The 18,721-nt window shown below is 36.1% G+C and overlaps 1 protein-coding gene across 1 annotated transcript; it reads right to left on the minus strand.

Moving 5' to 3' along the window:
• Nucleotides 1–3,515: 3,515 nt before the first annotated feature.
• LOC150099620 (uncharacterized) lies at nucleotides 3,516–15,943 on the minus strand. Its single transcript, XM_090404191.1, has 6 exons — nucleotides 15,753–15,943; nucleotides 15,300–15,355; nucleotides 13,798–13,905; nucleotides 11,146–11,181; nucleotides 6,708–6,743; nucleotides 3,516–3,806 (listed from the first exon to the last, which is right to left on the minus strand). The coding sequence occupies exons 1-6, from the start codon at nucleotides 15,868–15,870 to the stop codon at nucleotides 3,750–3,752; spliced, it is 411 nt and encodes a 136-aa protein (XP_090260317.1). The 5' UTR covers nucleotides 15,871–15,943; the 3' UTR covers nucleotides 3,516–3,749.
• Nucleotides 15,944–18,721: the final 2,778 nt, after the last annotated feature.

Raw genomic sequence — 18,721 nt, forward strand, 5'->3', positions numbered from 1 at the left:
TCTCTATATGTGCTGAAGTATGTTTCTTGGAGAAACAAAATTTTCATATTATGCGTAGTATAAGTTCCCATACAGTTTCTCGTTTAACTGGCCTATTGAAACTTCATAAGTTTAATAAGACTATTCATGAGGGGAGATGATGTGATTAGTGAAGTGTCGGTGGTAATTCTTTAACTTCTAGATTTTGGATGAACCTGATGAGGCTTTTACATGAAGGAACAATTGTGTATACTGCTTTTCGTGAATTCTTTTCCAATTTTTTTTTACAGTTGCTTACAATTATAATAATTTCTTGTCTATCGTTCTTGATTTGGAAGCTAGTTATTTCTTTCATGTAGATGATAATCCTAATGAGAAGACTGTGCGTCAGTAAACGTTTTTGCTTTTTAAAGACAAAAAGTATTTTGCCTTTGATTGAATCTCTCACTTTCCCTTTATCAGCATCAGATGGCTCCTCATGGTCCATAAACTCCTCTGAGTGAAGAGTCGTCATTTATCAATCCACATCCTTCTCCATCGTTTCATTTTTATATCATTTCGTCTCCTTTTAGATTTCATTCGTTTTTTTTTAGTTAGTATTTTATTTTATTTTTTGGTTTATCTTTAATTTTATTATTAATTCATCTTTTCTTTTTAATGATCTTGTCTGCGTATTATGTTTTTTGGATATCTTACTTCTTTTTTCTATTTATTTTCCTCCGCTTTCTCCTTGTATAATAGTTTCATTTGTTTGCATTTGATTTGTGCATTTCTTATATTAGATTCATTATTGGAAATTTCAGATAATGTTATTCCATCTAGATTTGTTTGGAAAAGTGACTCCTGCAATTCTGATTTTGTGGCGCAACTTTTATGATTTCGCCAAGTATAGTTTGTTTAACACGTTCATTGCCAAATTGTTTAACACGTTCAGTTTTCAATATATTCCATTGAAAATCTCTTGATTTTTATTGGTTTAACCTGGTTTCTTACTATTACGCCGGCTTAGTTTGCCGAGTGGTTAGCGTATCCGCTCTCCAGACAAGAGGCTACAGGTTCCAATCCCAACTAGGACATTGCTTTCTGCGAGTGTCTTTCATTTTCATATGGTCATTGATACAAATGTGTATGCACTCTCTGAAGATGGACTTGGTCACCATGAGAGAAGCAGACCCAAATCTTCCGCAATGGGAGAGGCCTTCACCCCGCAGTTGGTGAAATGCAGGCTGACCATCATTATTCTTACCATTACAGGAATTATTATGTTACCTTGTGCTACCGTCTGTCGTACGGCATGAAAGAATAAATCTTGCTAGCTCCAATTATCTCTTTTAAAACCTCAGTAATTTGTCTTGCTTCTTCACATTCTGGAATTTTAATTGTTAGAAGTTCGCACCCATAGAGGAATTATTAGCATTACTTCGGGAGTAAAACCCTCTGCGTTTGATTACAAGGGAAATGTTTTAGTCGTAAGACTGAAAATTAAACAATCCCATAATATAGAAAGAATTCTTCATTTGGATATGTTAAAGGACGGGGATACTTCTCCACAAACTTAAATGATATAGACGATCGCTCTAATTATCACTGAGTGAGCCTAAAGCATTGCTACTAAACTCATCGCCAGTACAGGAAACGCAGCGGTGTCTCCATCCAATGTAAACCAAACTCCTACCGCCGAGCAGAGCCTCTCTACTCGTCATTAAGCAAGCAGATCCAAAGTCGAACTCTGCCAAATGTCATCAGTGGGAGACAGGCTCAGAAAAGACGGCAAGGCTGAAGTAACGCAGAATTCATATATTTCCCATATATAAACAATGAAAAGGTGTAACACATTATTATTAATATGTTCTGGATTAGAAATATTCTGGGCTTTTTGGAGGCCAGTCAAGTGTTGTGACGTTCATATCCATAAACCACATAATTAAAGAGACATATCTGAATAATTGGCATCTTATCTTGATGAAAGAGACAATGATCAGTACCGAAAAAAGCCATAACGTAGGAAGCATTGCATTATCCAGAATGTTCAGATACCTCTCGGAGTTCAATGCTCGTTGTATCACAAACAGAGGTCCAAAGGAAAAACAAGACTATACCATCACACCGACCGCCACCTCCGAATTTCGTAGTTGGGGTTACGCTTTTGCATATTATCATTATGTGGTTAATCCAATCAGGGTGGTGGTTCGTCCACTGCAGGTATCACTTGCAGTGGACGATTATTATTTCTTGAGAATCATTTTTGTTTCTTGATTTTAAAAAATGAACCTTGAAAATTAGGTGTATTAAGTGTTCTGTCGTATCAATGATTTTGGGAGTGACTACATGCATCTTCGAAGACAGACTCTTTTCGGAAGGCATTATGTATGTAGAATTGGAAGTGGAGACATTCCCTAAATAGCATAGAATTATACTTTCTACTGACATGATGTTAGTTCTCTCTTCCCGGCTAGTATCGTTAGGCATAAAAGATTGAAATGAAATGACGCCTATCGCTTTTACAGAAATTTTACATGAATTCTATTTCGTATATATTCTGTAATCAAAGGGATGTTCTATCGTTTTCGTAGGATGGTGTGTACATTAGTAGAATAATATACACCTAGTGGTTACTGAATTAAAAAAAACTTTAAGCAGATGTACATAAACTTCACTTACGCAGCGTATATGCAAAATACTTGGTCACATGCGTCACCACTTGAGCTAGACAATTATTTAAGCATGCTGCTGCTCAGTAATTATCAACGATGTTGATCACAATGGGAAAAAAAACAAAAGTATCTTATTTTGGGTGCCCGTCTGGCTGGAGACACGATTTTGAAAATAGCAGAACTGATTGGTTTCTCAAAAGGTAAGATATCCCGAGTGTTTAATCAGTAAAATAATAATTTACATTGCTTTTCTAAGAGAAGTAACTGTGGCCATAAAACATTCTGTCAGAAACAGCATCGCCTGAGAAGGCGTGTATCTTACGAAACGCTCTTCCTGATCCATATGTCAACGAACTATGAGCAGAAAATTGAAGGTGATCAGTATTAGCAGTCGCATGCCTAAAAGTAACCAATGATCAAAGTATTTAATTAAGTTGCCGGTATCTGTATATATATCGCACAGAGCTTAGAAACACGAATAGAGAGCACAGAAAATAATACATAAATCAGATCTAACAGACGAAATTTATAGCCCAGTCAATTTAAACAATATTAACTGCTAAATACTTATGAGATTGTTTGTTCCATTTTCATAAGTATAGCCGACTTGAAGGGAAATGAATTCTTAAGCTTATGGCAAATATATAGCCATTTATTAGGTCATAGAAAAAGTTTATATTTGCAGAATTAAAGAAATTCATTTTGACGTAGAATAGAAATATAATTCCGAGATATTGGTACAAGAGTCACCCAAAAATTATGGAACGTTTGGCTTTGTTTTCATTCTTTATTTCATGTTTAACAATACCATACATTAGAAATGAATTAGAGTATAGTGAATGTATATATTATATGAATAAATCTAACCAACTTTACGATAGATTTACAATCATAGATCATTATTTATTGGTTTTTACAATTCTTTATATAGCATAGCCTTTTTAGTTGTTTTGGTTATTTTTGTAACAAAAAAGCTCGGAGCACAGAGCATACATATTAATATTAGTTACTGTTAAAATATTAGTTTTTTTCTTAGTTACAGGATGCGTATAATTGATTAATAAAGGAGTCTTATTAATTAAGAAGGTGATTCATTTCCTACTGCTCATTCCTCCGTCAGTGAAAATTCTTCATTTCAGGGGGGTTTCCATTAACCAGATTTACTATGCAGTCCTTAAAAGATAAAACAATAGATTTTTATCGCAGTTACACAGAAACATGAGAAAAGTAAAGCCACTTTTATTTTTAATTTCTTGTTCTTATTTGTTTCTTTATTTATAGTTTCATCAGTGACCAAGAAAATAACACTCAGTTGGTTTTAGAGTGATGTAAATGCGACTTCAAAATTTTCAAATATAATACATGGAAATGACAAGAAATACAAAACAAAAAATTACGTTACACCGCAAATTCAGATCAATCGATTGGCGTAACTGACGATTACAAGTAGAAAGCGGGTACACACTCAAATTTTCGATTCGCGAGCGAAGGAGTCACGTTGTAACACTCAACGGGATTAAAGGCAAAACAGTGCGCTAAGCGAGTGTTTGAAGGATGATCCTTTCGTTAAGGAATAAAGTTGCAAATTTCGATGTTTTGTAATGTCTCAAAGACATTGTCTAAACGATTTCAAGCGGGAATTATTAGAACGCTTAAAAAAGAGCGCAGAATAACTGATATTGCCAGAGAGTTTAGAATCTTATATAGCGTAGTATCCAGCCGCCGTGCAGCGTTTCAAACGAACGGAATGTAATCCTTTGCTAAGAGACCTTCCTCGCTCTACCAGAGCATGAAGACAACATTTTGCTTATAACAGCAAAACGTAATTGAGACACCACGAAAGGTCACCTTGCAAGTCGGCTCCATTCAAGCACAGAACGTGGATATATCGACAAACTGTGGCAAGGTATCTGCAACAGTTATGCCTATACTCTCGACGACATATATCTGCGCCCCTATATTCACAGTTTATCGTAGAACACATTTTCAGTGGAGTTGTATGTATAAAAATTGGACGAGATTCCAATAAGCTAATGCATTCTTTACAGTTGAGATTCGTTTTAGTCTTTCCTCCGATTCTGGACAACACTGGATCTGGCATGAAATGGTGCTGCTTACCTTCGCGAGAATGATCTTGAAAGAGATAGATATGGCTGTGCTGGGGTTATGGTGTGGAGAGAGTATGCAATGGTCGCAGCGAGCTACAAGTGCTGGGAAAAGGGACTATGACTGGTAGACGATATCGTAACGAAGTTTTTCAACGTTATATTAGATTATTCCGTGGTGTTGTAGGCGAAGATTTCATTTTTATGGATGAAAAGGTCACACCAGATCGCACATGAGTAGTGAAAATACTTATGGGGACCAAGGATATTAGTCGAATCGAGTGGCCAGCACGCTACCTAGATCTCATCCCCAGAGAACACGTTTGGGACGCAATAGGGAGATGCTCTGCTACTCGAAATTTCTCTCCAGAAAACAATAATAAGGCCTAATCCATGTTCTGAAGGAAGAGTAGGACATTTTGTCTCAAGAATTTCTGAATCGCTTGCTACTAATTAGCATGGTACAACGTTGTCAGAGCGGTATCACAGTTCGAAGTGAACATCTTCCATACTGAAATGTCTCGCTGCATAGTTTTCTATAAGCACTGTATATTAATTCCTTAACTAGGTCCTTAGAAAATTTGTAACGTTTACGAAAAACGTACTGTAATTTACTGTTTACGAAATGTATAACATATTTTTGTATAAAATAATTTATTATTATGCTGACAATAATAAATTTATGTCCACATTTGGCTGTCGCAATGATTTTTTTTCATGTCCATGTAAAACTATAGTTCCTCCTTAGCTCTTGAACACCAGCGCAAAAAATTTTTAATTAATGAATACAATGATCGGATTCACATAACCATATCAGAAATGGCATGCTTAGGTGAATGAGGGTGAACTCGAGGTTATCCACTGAATTCATTACACTCTCTCGAGTGAGCCATCATATAGTGCATGTAAGCGTCCATACTCTTTCGAAAACTGAAGGAACATTTAGAGGCTATCATTTCGTCTAAGATGATGAATCCCAGATAGCGACAAATAGGATATCAAGGAAATGCTCGATTCGATCCGACAGACTGAGGATAGAATTGATTGGTGAAAATTATAGAATAAATCTCAACCAATAATATTCGTTTTTAATACAGTACCTACGTTGATGTAAACAAAAATGATAAGGAGATATAACTTTTAGCACCCGTTTATACATAAAGATAGCTAACCTTAGTGGTTTAAACATTAACATTAATTTCGGTTTCAGATGACAATGAACAAAAGACATTCGAGAGAGAAACGTATTAACAAAATTAAAATTAAATAATTTTAATTTTGTTTTGATTTTAATAAAATTAAAATCAAAACTATACATTTTGGAGAAGATTAGGATAAAGAATCGATCCTTATATAAAGATCTTACTATAAGTACCTTGAGATTTCTACGAAGAAGCTTTTCAAATGCAAATAATATATTTTTTTTCTTTTTTGAATATTGAGCAGTTTGCCAGAGTCAAAGCTGAAGGGATTCGATTAAATACACTGATCTGAATAACGAATAAAGAGAATCCCGTGATTTATCTACCAGACTTACGTGGTGAATTCCTTAAGTGGCTTTAGGCAACATGGATTCCAATTTGTAACTAAAGGATCAAGGAATCTAGCAGACCAAAAATAAGAACGTCTTCTACTAGTTTGTCAGCTGCAGTAGTTAAAATTTAGATAACAGAATTAATGCTGCATGAATGTGCTACAGGTTTACAATATTTCGTAGGTGGTATTTTCTTTAAGCCACTCCAGGCTTCACATCAGCAATGTGGTAGCCTCTCGGCTCTGGAAATTAAAATTATCTAAACACTTTCTGCAGTACATGTCACATGTACTGAATGTTGAATTCCAACCTACTTTGGAAAAGAAGGAAGACAATGTGCACTCAGCCACACTGCAAACACATAAATCGCATTAAATGTGTCAGTCTAATGCTATCTTAACCTAATGCAAATCAACTTTAATTAACAATACTTACAAAGTAATCCTTTTCTTTTCTCAGATCTATCACTGGCTGGAAAAATAAACAACAATGAGACAATAAAAATTGATCAACACATCTTTGTATACTACATCCATATTGAAGTGGTTGATTTGTTATCAGTTGGGATTTCTGAAACGAGCTCTCTTCTATTCCCATTTTTATACTAATTTGTAATAGCAAAATTTATTGCACACTAAGTTATTCTATTCCATATCATTTCATTTATTATAAACGTAATCATGCTTTGCCCTAAAAACCAAGGAAAACTAAAAGCAGCTGCAATTCGTGACATCAGCAACACATAAACAATTAAATAAAAAATTTAGTGAGCCTTACACTTTAGAGAGTACGGGCATGGCAAACCCGAGGTACCTGATGCTGGACCATGCCTTATTTCATGTAATATATATCTGTTATATTATTCTGTAGACTGGTCCCTCCTCTTCTTTCTTTGCTTCTTTCTCCTCTCCTTGCTCCTTCCCCCTGATGCCATTAGAGTATTCGAGGGCTAGAGGTGAGTCTTTCCTATCTTGCTAAGTCATTTCGTCTTATGCAGCCACGGAAGGAGGCAAGCTAGCCTCAATAGGTCCCAATCCCGGATAAATGCGAGGGTTGATGTCAGGAAGGGCATCCGGTCGGAAAACTTCAGTGCCAACTCAAACTATGATTATGAGTCGAAGAGAAAATGATATAAGGGCTAGGGCGTACCCCTTAAGCGACGCGCAGCCACATCGCCCTACAGCTGTGAGAAGTGGACGAGGGCTACCGCATCTAGGGCGGGTGCGGATAAAGAAGCGAGCCCAGCAGGTGGAGAGGATGTTGCGAGTGGGAACACTGAATGTTGGAAGCATGACTGGAAGGGGAAGAGAGGTGGCAGACATGATGAGGAAGAGGAAGTTGGACATTTTATGTGTGCAGGAGACAAGGTGGAAAGGGGGAAAGGCAAAGGAACTGGGAGATGGATATAAATTGTTCTACTCTGGAGCGAATAACGAGGGAAGAAATGGTGTAGGAATTGTGGTGTGTGGCAGAATGAAGGGTAAAGTACTGGACATGGGTAGAAGGAACGACAGGATTATGCGAATGAAATTGGGTCTTGGAGAAGAGCGGGTGGTCGTATTATGTGTATATGCCCCGCAAGTTGGTTGTACAGCAGAGGAAAAAGATGAGTTCTGGAACGTGTTAGATGAAGAAATGAGGGAATTGGAAGAAAATGAGATGGTGATTGTCGGAGGAGACTTGAACGGGCACATAGGAAGACAGAATAGAGACTGTGAAAGGGTGCATGGTGGCCACGGAGTGGGAATGATGAACCAGGAAGGAGAGAGGGTTGTGGACTTTGCAGTAGCGTTTGATCTGGCAATTGTGAACTCGTTTTTCTTCAAGAGGGAAGAACATTTGATAACATTTAGAAGTGGTAACAACAGCTCACAAATTGACTACATTTTGACTAGAAGAAAACATCTTAAGGTTGTGACAAATTGTAAAGTAATTCCAACAGATCAAGTAGCACAACAACACCGACTGCTGTGCGCAGACTTTAAAATAAGATCGAAGATAAGAACTTCTGGTTGCCGTGGGATGAAGACAATTAAGTGGTATTTCGCTTAAAAGAGGAGAGTGTGAGGAATCGTTTTAGGGAGAGAGTGTTAGAGAGGATTTCGGATGGACTGGAAAGTGTACAAGATTGGTGGAAACATAATTCAAAAGTAATCCTGAGCTGTGCAATCGAGGTGCTTGGTGAGACATCTGGAAAGATTAGAGAGCAGAAGGAGGGTTGGTGGTGGAATAATGATGTACAAGTGGCAGTGACAGCTAAGAGGAAGGCAAAGCAGAAGTGGGATGAGTCAAGAGTGGAAAGGACAGAGAGGTGTACAAAGAGAGAAAGCAAGAAGCCAAGAGAGTTGTGGCACAGGTGAAGGCCATGGCATATCAAGATCTGTATGATCAATTAGAAACAAAGGAAGGACAGAGGAAAATTTACCAACTAGTGAAATGTAGAAATAAAGCAGCTAAGGACATCTTACATGTGAGGCAGATCAAAGATGCTGAAGGAAGAGTATTATGGAGGGATGTGGACATAAGAAACAGATGGAAAATATACTTTGAGGGACTTTTGAATGAGGAAAATGCAAGGACTCACAGAGGAGATGGGCAGCCTTCTGAGGGGATGGTGCAGAACATCAGTAGAATGGAAGTGACGGAGGCCATGAAGAAGATGAGGAATGGAAAAGCGGTGGGCCCGACAGAATTCCAGTGGAGGCATGGAAGGCACTGGGGGAAGAGGGAATTGACCTGCTGTGGTACCTGTTCATGAAAGTTTGCCAACAGGAAAATATACCCGAGGAATGGAGGGAGAGTACTCTTGTTCCCATCTACAAGGGTAAAGTGGATGCACAAGACTGGAAAAATTACAGAGGAATAAAGTTGATGTCCCACACATTGAAGATCCTAGAAAGGGTTCTTGATGGTAGATTGAGGGAGGAGGTCGAGATTGCAAAGGAACAATTTGGCTTCATGCCTGGTAGATCAACAACAGATGCTATCTTTGGGTTACGACAGATGATGGAAAAATATCGAGAGAAACAAAGGGAGCTACATCTGGTATTTATTGATCTGGAGAAAGCATACGATAGAGTGCTAAGGCAAGAAGTCTGGAGGAGTCTGAGGGAGAAGAAGGTGCCGGAGAAATATGTCAGGTTGGTGTGGGAAATGTACAGAAATGTGAAGACAAGTGTTCGGACCTGTTTGGGACAGACAGAAAGTTTTCAAGTAACAGTTGGCTTGCATCAAGAGTCAGCATTAAGTCCGTTTCTGTTTAATATTGTGATGGAGGTGGTAACAGAGGAGGTGAGAGAAGATGCACCTTGGGCAATGTTGTATGCAGATGACATCTTACTGTGTGTAGATTCAAGAGAAGAAACGGAATATAAACTGGAAAGATGGAGAAAAGTACTGGAAGAGAGAGGTATGAGACTGAGCAGAAGTAAGACAGAGTATATGTGTTGCGCAGTGGGCGGTGGCCAGGAGACAGATCTGGAGCTGGAAGGAAATGTCATCAGGAAGGTGAGAGACTTTAGATACTTAGGTTCAACAGTGGAAGAAGATGGAGGTGCTGAGAAGGAAGTGGGATGCAGAATACAAGCGGGTTGGAGGAACTGGAGGGAGATGGCTGGAGTGTTATGCGATAAGAGGGTGCCGATCAATCTGAAAGGCAAAATTTATAGGACAGTAGTGAGGCCAGCTATGACATATGCTATAGAAACTGTGGCTCTGAGGAAAAATAACATAAGCAGGATGGAAGTAGCAGAGATGAGAATGCTTAGGTGGATGTGCGGTGTGACCAGAAAGGATCATCTGAGAAATGACTATGTCAGGGGAACAGTGAAAGTTACGAACGTAGGAGCGAAAATACAGGAGGAAAGGTTGAGATGGTTTGGTCATGTGATGAGGAAGGAGGACGAATATGTGGGAAGAAGGGTCATGCAGATGGATGTGCAAGGAAGGCGGAAGCGTGGGCGGCCAAAGAAGAGATGGAGGGAGCTGGTAGAAGAGGACTTGAAGATGAAGAACTTGGATGTGGTGACAGCCCAAGACAGGAAGTGTGGAGGAGACTCATAACAATGACCCCACTCAAGTGGGAGAAGCTGTAGAAGAAGAAGAAGAGTGCGCCTTACAGTTGTTGTCGGGTTTTATAGACACGAGAAATGTAAATTGCGTTTACATTAACCATAGATGTAGATGGAGCGTATACAATACTAGTAAGTAGTCGCAGTTATATTAGAGGGGGAGGACTAATCCATGTCCAAAGAGAGCTAATAATGATAACTTCTTGAGTACGTTTTAATCGTCTAATGCTTCAGAAATCCTACCAAGATAACAAAAAAACACCAGTTCCTGTTGTGCCTGATAAAATATTATCATGTAAATAACCCAATATGTTACTAAATGAAATTTATTTCGATTTACCTTCAGTAATAGTGAATTTTATAGTAAAATTCTATAAAATTTGCAAATAGCAAGAAATAAAATGTCACCATTATAAAATGGTGAGTATCGTAATCGCATTGTTGTATATCGATACTATTTTAATAATTCAACAGTTCCATCGAAAGCAGTTTTTGGTCTTATGTAGTTTAGGCATAATTTTCTTGCCAAAATTTGTCACTCTGATCAATAAATTCCTTCTAGTAGGGTGACTTCATATATAACAATGAGAAAGTCAAGATGATGGTTCTAATTATATCATAAGAATTTCGAGAAATGCAACGTAATGGCTGCAAATTCAATTCTTGTAATAATGAAGAGCATATTTTACAATTATGATATTGTGAAATGCAATATCTTTTTATCCTTATCAAAGGTCATTTCAGTAAATTTTAAATTTAAAAAAAATAATAACAAAATATAAAAACTTATGAGCTATACTTACTCCTGGTGTGGCTCTTTTTCCTAAACATTGCATTGCCTAGAAAAAATTAGAAAAAAGTATATTGCTCATTGAGTACATTTTACCGTACAGAATTATTTACATAACCCTTCTTCCAGTAGTCTAGATATACAAAAACAAAATATATCGTGGGAAATAAAACTGCATCTAAAGATCGCTTAAGAATCATAGCTAGATAACTGAATGGCATCGCTGCAAATTATGTAAGGAAGATAAAGATATTGAGGAGCTTCTCACACAATCTCTGAACCTCTCCTTATAAGCAGTATTACTAATATCCGATTGTTATAAAAATAACAATGATGAGATGGAGATTTTGTACATAATTGGAAATGTGCTCTTTGTTGGCTAAATATACGTACTTGACACGGTATGGCGCAAACAAACTGTACCGAATAATTACAACGATATACATTATGGAGCAAACGGGTTTATTAACAAAGGAATACATATTTGCACACGACATGACTTGAGACTATTGATAAATACTCAAGAACCACGTGATGTGTGATTGTTTGAACCTGTTTGAATACCTATTCAAGAAATGGAATGTTTTGCATGACATCCTATGTAAATCCTGGGTGAATTGAAGCAACATATTCTCAATGTAGTTTTCACTATTCGTCACGATTACGTCACCCTCTTCAATGAGGTAGGGCCCAATTATGCCATGGCCGGAAGCCGCACACCATGCGGTGACCTCGCTATGAAATGGTTTCTCTTGGACAAATTCAGGCTTCAAGAAACCAAGAGCCGGTAGGTTCGTCTGCTTACATGACCGCTTAGATGTAAATGAGCTTCATCCGAGAACCAGATATTATGGAGGAAGGATTGATCTTCGTTGACTGATCTTCGTTAGCACGCTTGCACAGTATTCCCGCCGTTGAGCGTAATCTATTGCTGGTAAACACTCACCTATTTGGATGATGTACGAAAAGGCGCCCAGATCCGAAAGGATTCTCTGCAGTGACTAAGGACTGCGTTTCGGAGACTGTAACACTTGCTACAGCACACGCCAGTGATTCTCATTTGTTTATCAGTTCGTTAGCTCCCCGAGCCAACAAACTGTTAAACAAATGTCCTCTGCATTGCAGAAAAACACTCCCGGTACGTCGGAACCCTCGTTTAAGGCGTTTTATAATAATCTACGAACAAACTGCTCACAAACATATCGTAGACTTGGACCATTTGCTCTACCAACTCTGTATGAACAATATTAATCCTCAATAATAAACGTGTATTTTACAACGTTAACATCATTGCTACAGCTAAATGTAATGGCGTAGACTCTACACTTACTCCTCTATTAATGTCCATGAAGTCGAACGACATATCTCATAGCGCGTGTACTGACGTGGGGTCTCGAAGTTCAGTACTGTTTTTTGCGCCAAGCCGTCCGTTATCGAAAAACATATACTCTGTCAGCTAGAGAATTTCTCGAGTATACAAATACACAGTTATTTGCAAATATCTCTAACTATATTTCAGCTTCTTCTTCTAGTAGGAAAAGCATCGCTAGAAAAGAACTAAATCATGAAGAAAAATTAGAAATGCTGATTTCTAATAATTAGTATTATTCAGATGAAGTGACCATCTGAAAGTATTTCACTTATTTTTTAAGTGAGATACTTTCTAAAGAGTAAATATGGCGATTTACTCAAGCAACAGGAATAAGAAAAAGTAAAAAAAAAACTTTAGTATTCAAGTGAAACATGAAGATTAAGTTTTTGAATGGGTGATAATTTCAAGCAAAGTAACTTGGGTAAATTTCACAAGGGAAACTTGGTAACGAGATTTATTTGCTTATCATTCTTTGAGTCATTAGACATGCCACTTAACTTAAACTTGCTGGTAAGTGTTGAAAATCTATTACTTACATAGCAATGAATCCAAAAGATAAATTATTCAAAACGATTTGCAGAAATTGGGGGTGAAATAATAATAGGAAGGAATACTTGCTAGCTTTCTAGCTGTGGAAAGGGCTATATATTATGTAGTAATATAGTATCACTACTGATACTATATTACTACATAAAATTGCAAAACCAGAAGCATCTTATGATTATGGTATTAGTCAAAGATGCAATGATGTTCAACCCGGGATTTCAGGGAAAAGTTGAATAACTCAACCAGGGAATAATTTTTGAACTTGAGTTAAGTAAATGCAGCAAGTATAGTCATAGTATAACATTTATGCAATGACCCCAATTAAACATGCGCCTAAAGACTTCGTGCTGAGTTCATTCATTGGGAATCATTTATTTAATTGAAAAAATATATAAAGGAGAATTATATTATTATTCCAGAAAATAATTCCTGATATTATTCCAGAAAATAATTCTAAAAATTCATTCAAAAATTACCACTAAAAATGAATGAAGTGTCGTGAATGTCGAACTTGGTTTAGACCAAATATGGATTGACAAAAATCAGATTATAAAAATTTCAAGAAACTATCGTTATATAATGACTTATTTCCAAAAAAAAGCATTTAAAGATTACACATATATAAGAAACAATTTCAGCTATATACTATCCTAAGTAAGTAAGCAATGCATTTTTATTTGAAAAACAAAATAGAGAATGTTGTCTAAAGGAACTGCATTCGATAAGGATGGCGGCTAATATACTTACCGTAACTGCATTTAGATCGTTTTCACAATAACTATAAGTGAAGGACAAAAGACGGTTTTCGCTCTGCGGATATGAAATTGAAAAGCATTCATGGACCCGTTCTCGAAACTGAAAAAAAAATCATTACATAAAGTTACCTTTCTTACGAAATTGGATGAAATATTTTAATCCTTCATTTATATTCGGAAATGAATTCGGTGGTAGCTAAAACGTTTTCTAGCGAACTTGAAAATTCAACTAGTTCAAGGATGTGACCGGTTGCCAACGACTCAAAAAATAGTTTGAATCATATAATAAACCAAGACCTTTTATAAATAATCCAATAAATTCCATAAGTAATTAGCTATTTTTAAATATACGAGAAGATTATTAAATTAATTTTCAATGCCGTAAATGATTTAGCAAATTGCATAGTCCAGTAAAAGTTCATAAGAAACAATCACTTTAGTTATCATTTAGTAACTGAGCTACACGGAACAGGAAAATCAAAACTATTGTCCTTGCTCGCGTATGGAATCTCTTTATAATATATCATATCTGTTTTCTTCACGAGAGCAGATTTGTCCAGAATCAACTAAAAGCTAAAATAGTAAATAGGTAGGTGGCGTGAGAATATACGTCATCAAAACATTGTTGGAACACGTCAGCCTGAATATTGTTTCTATTTCAATCAGTCCTTTTCATTTTGTTTCATCTGTGTTTTATTTCTGCTGAGTTTATTATTATTATTATTATTATTATTATTATTATTATTATTATTATTATTATTATTATTATTATTATTATTATTATTATTATTATTATTATGTGCGCTTCTAAGTAATGAATAGTAATAATAAATATAAAAATTTTATTTATCTAGTTTAAAAGATTTATAGATATTTTAGTTCTGATTCATAGTATTAAGACCATGTCTAAATCGTCTAGATACACTCTTACAGTATCATAGCGAAAGAAGAAGAGGCCTGTAAACATGGCACTATGAAAAAATGCTTGTGTATTTAATGAAATTCCGAAAAATCCTGAAGCGTTCTGGAAAGAGCGATTTTCTCTTTAAATAAGCATAGCAAATTCAGATATTGAGAGTTATTCGAATGAAAATACTTCCACAAATGTATATTTGTACGTTAAGTACAAATTATCTGCAATAATTTACTGTTTCCAATAATTTTCTATAGCAACTGTTATTTAAAACCATGAAGTATTTATATCCATGAAGTAATTGTATAATATTGCATAAACCGTTACGAAAATACGTCTCAAGACTTTCCCCCGACTTTTCCTAACATAACGATGCACGGCAATCAATGTCTAAAAATTCATAATAATTTTTAATATAGGAAATATATTAGAAATTGCATATTTTCAATTCTAATTATACATTGTACATTTAGAAATTATACACTGCGATATTTTAATATATGACATTTGATTATATGAATTTTTTTTTCCTTTTCAGTTATAAGCAGTACATACAGAAAAATAAAATAATATATAAGTACTTCACTAGCAATCAGAGTGAGGCATCTCGAAGCTTCAATTTTATTTTCTTCACTTCCTAAAATAAATATATATTGAACAATGAGTATGTTTGTCCACGTAATAGCTATTAAACTATAAATATTTAAGACAATTCTAAAAATATTCATTTTTATTGACTCTGCTTCAAATATTATTACTTTAATATGATTTGAATTAGATATAATTCAATAAAACATGATACATTGAATTCATTCGTTCATCCATTTTTATCAGTGAACTCTAAACCATGAGTTGTAAACATATGAAATTATATTTCTTATAAAATATCCCGTGGCTGAGATATACGTACTGTTTAAATATGAACTCAAATAATATTAATGACGTGTAACATCTCTCTCTCTCTATCTATCTATCTAACACACAAACACACATATAATGCACTGTAAATAAGCGAGGATTCATTCTACACTTACTGCATATAATCTCATGTGTGTCTATATCTTCAGCGGAGATGTCATTTTCAAGTGTAGGGGATCCATTCGTGTAGATTATAACATGAAAAATTACTAAGCAAATTCCCAAAGCCTTCATTGTACGATTCGTGAAAGCCGAATACGACGCAACTAACTAGCAACCAGTTTCGTGAAAGTCCTATATACGGAGCTCGAAAAGAACTGTTTCCACTCGATTATTTCCGATTTATAAACGGAGGTGGAAACACTTCCTTGTGCATATTTTCCTCATGTGCTAATTATTTCCTTTCAAATACAAAGTGATATATATATATATATATAGGCCGTATATACTAGCATAACTAAATAGCACCGTTTATCATAATACCAGTTGCATAGCATGGACATAAGCAAAACACAGCATAATGGAATATGTACACTGCTTGGAAAGAATTCAACGGACACTATAGTGTGAGGAACAGACAGCCATGTCGCCCACCTTAATAAAATGTACGACCTCCTTTCGCTGGTTATAGGGGAAGCATAGTTTTCACAAACCTACGATAGTAATCAATAGGACTACTGGACAGTTCTTCCTGTAAGCATGTAATGAGGTATATTTCGTCCTTTGACCTCACTCGACGGTCTAGTCACAGATATTCAACAGGACTGAGATCAGGGCTTTGTGGAGTCAGGTCCTGCGCGGTGACGATGTCCACAAACCACGGAGTAATAGCAGCATCTTTATCAAACGGTGCATTGCCTTACTGAAAGAGACAGTGGTTAATTCCGTAGAAATTCTACAAAGTAGGAAGCACTGTATTGTTCAGAATGTCCAGGTACCTATCGGTATTAAATGTTCATGGCAGTACAAACAGAGGTCTGAGTCCAAACCAGGAAAAACAAGACCATACCATCACACTGCCACCACCTCCTGGTAACAGACGTTCACCGAGTATCCCATCCCCACACACACCTACATCCGTCCATCTGTTCGGTAGAGAAGGTAGCGTGATTCTTAGCTCCATAACATAGCTTTCAATGGCATTGAGTTACAATGGTATGGAGTGGATCAACATTAAATGTAATTGTCACAATTCTCACCAACAATATTAACAAAATATACACTTAATCTCAACAAAATTTGATTATCTTTTCAAACTCCACTCTAGAAGACATTTTTCCCATCATCAATTTCCTCTAAAAGATATCATTTCCACGCCTTGTGTCACTTCACAGAATGATTATTGCAACGATATCATTCTCTCACCAGCCAATAATAAACATTTTCCATTTTTATCAATCGTTAAAGCATACGAACATCTTAAAAATATAAAATATTACCATTATCTGATTATCTGAAGAATGTTTCATACCTCGCCATAATGTCTGCTTCTTCGCTGACATCCTTGTAACTGAATTTTTGGTAGAATCGTATAAATAGTCGCATAGATCTAAACACCGCATTTGACCTTGCTCATTTTGTCACTAATTATACTGTTAAGGCTTTGTTAGCTTGCTTGTATGTGACATAAGCAGTATTTCATTAAGAGAATTATGCAAGTAAAATCCAAAAAAAAGAAAAAAAAGCATTTAAAATGTTTAATCGCGTTACTGTTTCGCAGGCACTTCATTATGAGTAAATGCAATTATCTTTCCCTTTAATTCCGATATTGTTTTATAAGCTGGTTAAATTGTGCCTACGTATTTTATCAAGACTAGTAACAAAGTCTCACAAAGAACTCGCTAATTTGATTAATAAAAATGACCATAAACATCTCTAAATATTACTGAAATAAGAATAAAAGCACGTCGGAAAATTAACTTCTCTTTTATGATCATCGTAGTTAACTATGTTGCTTCTATACCAGTTGGAAAATTTTACCTATAAAGCGCGTGATTTCGAGTGTTGGCGACCAATTCGTACGTCCTTCATTTCTTTCTCCCCTTCAGCATGAATTGACTATTCTTGGCAAGTCTCCAAGCGAATATCTCTAAAGCGTGGGCATACTAGACATGAAACATGTCCAGACTTCCAAAAATAATGAACACGGAAGGCACTGAAGCTTGTCATCTGTTAGTTACGCCATCTCCCAGTACCAGACTGAACTAAGATAACTTTCAGTGAAATCTTAAACAAAACTTAACACTATTCATTCAAACGAGCCCCGCATAGTACGTTGTAAAGATAATCAATATCTAGGTAATATCTTAAGACAAACTACAGGAACACTGCATTTCATCTGTGCTATTCTGTAAATCTGCTTGGGAAAATGCATTGGGAAAATGTATTGCAATTACTTAATTGCAATACTCTGCATGCAAATAGATTAAGTATAACGCTTTGGCTCTACATCCTAAAGTGGCTTTACCTATAGAAAGCTTTCTTTCTGCATTCTAATAGACTTTGCATTCTACCCTCTTGGGTTCCAGTTTTGTCTGTCACAGTTATGTGTTTCATGATAACGCCTTCTCCTCTTCAAAGTTCTCCAATTCTGCAGGAGTAAATGCTTAAAGACTTCGTTCTATCTCATGTAATCTTTCTCCTCTGCTGATCGAAAATGATCTGAATGTCTGAATGATCTGAATAGTCCAAAAAGAGGCATAACCTTCTTAGAACATCCCATTCATTGTGCGCATTTAATAACCCGCGAAGGATGAAAATATCCCCCGATTCGAGATCTATATTCAAAGGTTTAAACACTGATCTCAATACCATTCTTTAGCGGTGAATTGAAATATTACCAAAACCCAGTTATGTCTCCAACTCACAAAAAAATCCAAACCTCTCCCATTATCTATCGGTGATAATGTTTACATCACTAAATAAAAGCACGTCTCATATCTTAGGCAGCTATTTATCCTATAGACTTTAGCGTAACATCACAATCCAAGCTACCTAAACATTAACATTTCATTTATAAATAAATTATCAATGAATTAAGAGACCAATAAAAATAATTATGATGACCAGGTGTGATTGGAACAGT

This window comes from Typopeltis vanoorti, chromosome 14 (assembly GCF_054136105.1).
Source record: "Typopeltis vanoorti isolate ZY-2024b chromosome 14, IOZ_Tvanoo_1.0, whole genome shotgun sequence".
NCBI lineage: Eukaryota > Metazoa > Arthropoda > Arachnida > Uropygi > Thelyphonidae > Typopeltis > Typopeltis vanoorti.

Bases quoted from the DNA above. Each gene is read 5' to 3' on its own strand.
- LOC150099620 (XM_090404191.1), bottom strand. From the start codon at position 15,870: ATGAAGGCTTTGGGAATTTGCTTAGTAATTTTTCATGTTATAATCTAC. The intron at 13,906-15,299 runs GTACTTATATAT...TTTTTTTTTCAG, and splicing joins TCACTCTGATTGCTAGTGAA to TTTCGAGAACGGGTCCATGA. The intron at 6,744-11,145 runs GTAAGTATAGCT...TTATTTTTCCAG, and splicing joins GAAAAAGAGCCACACCAGGA to CCAGTGATAGATCTGAGAAA.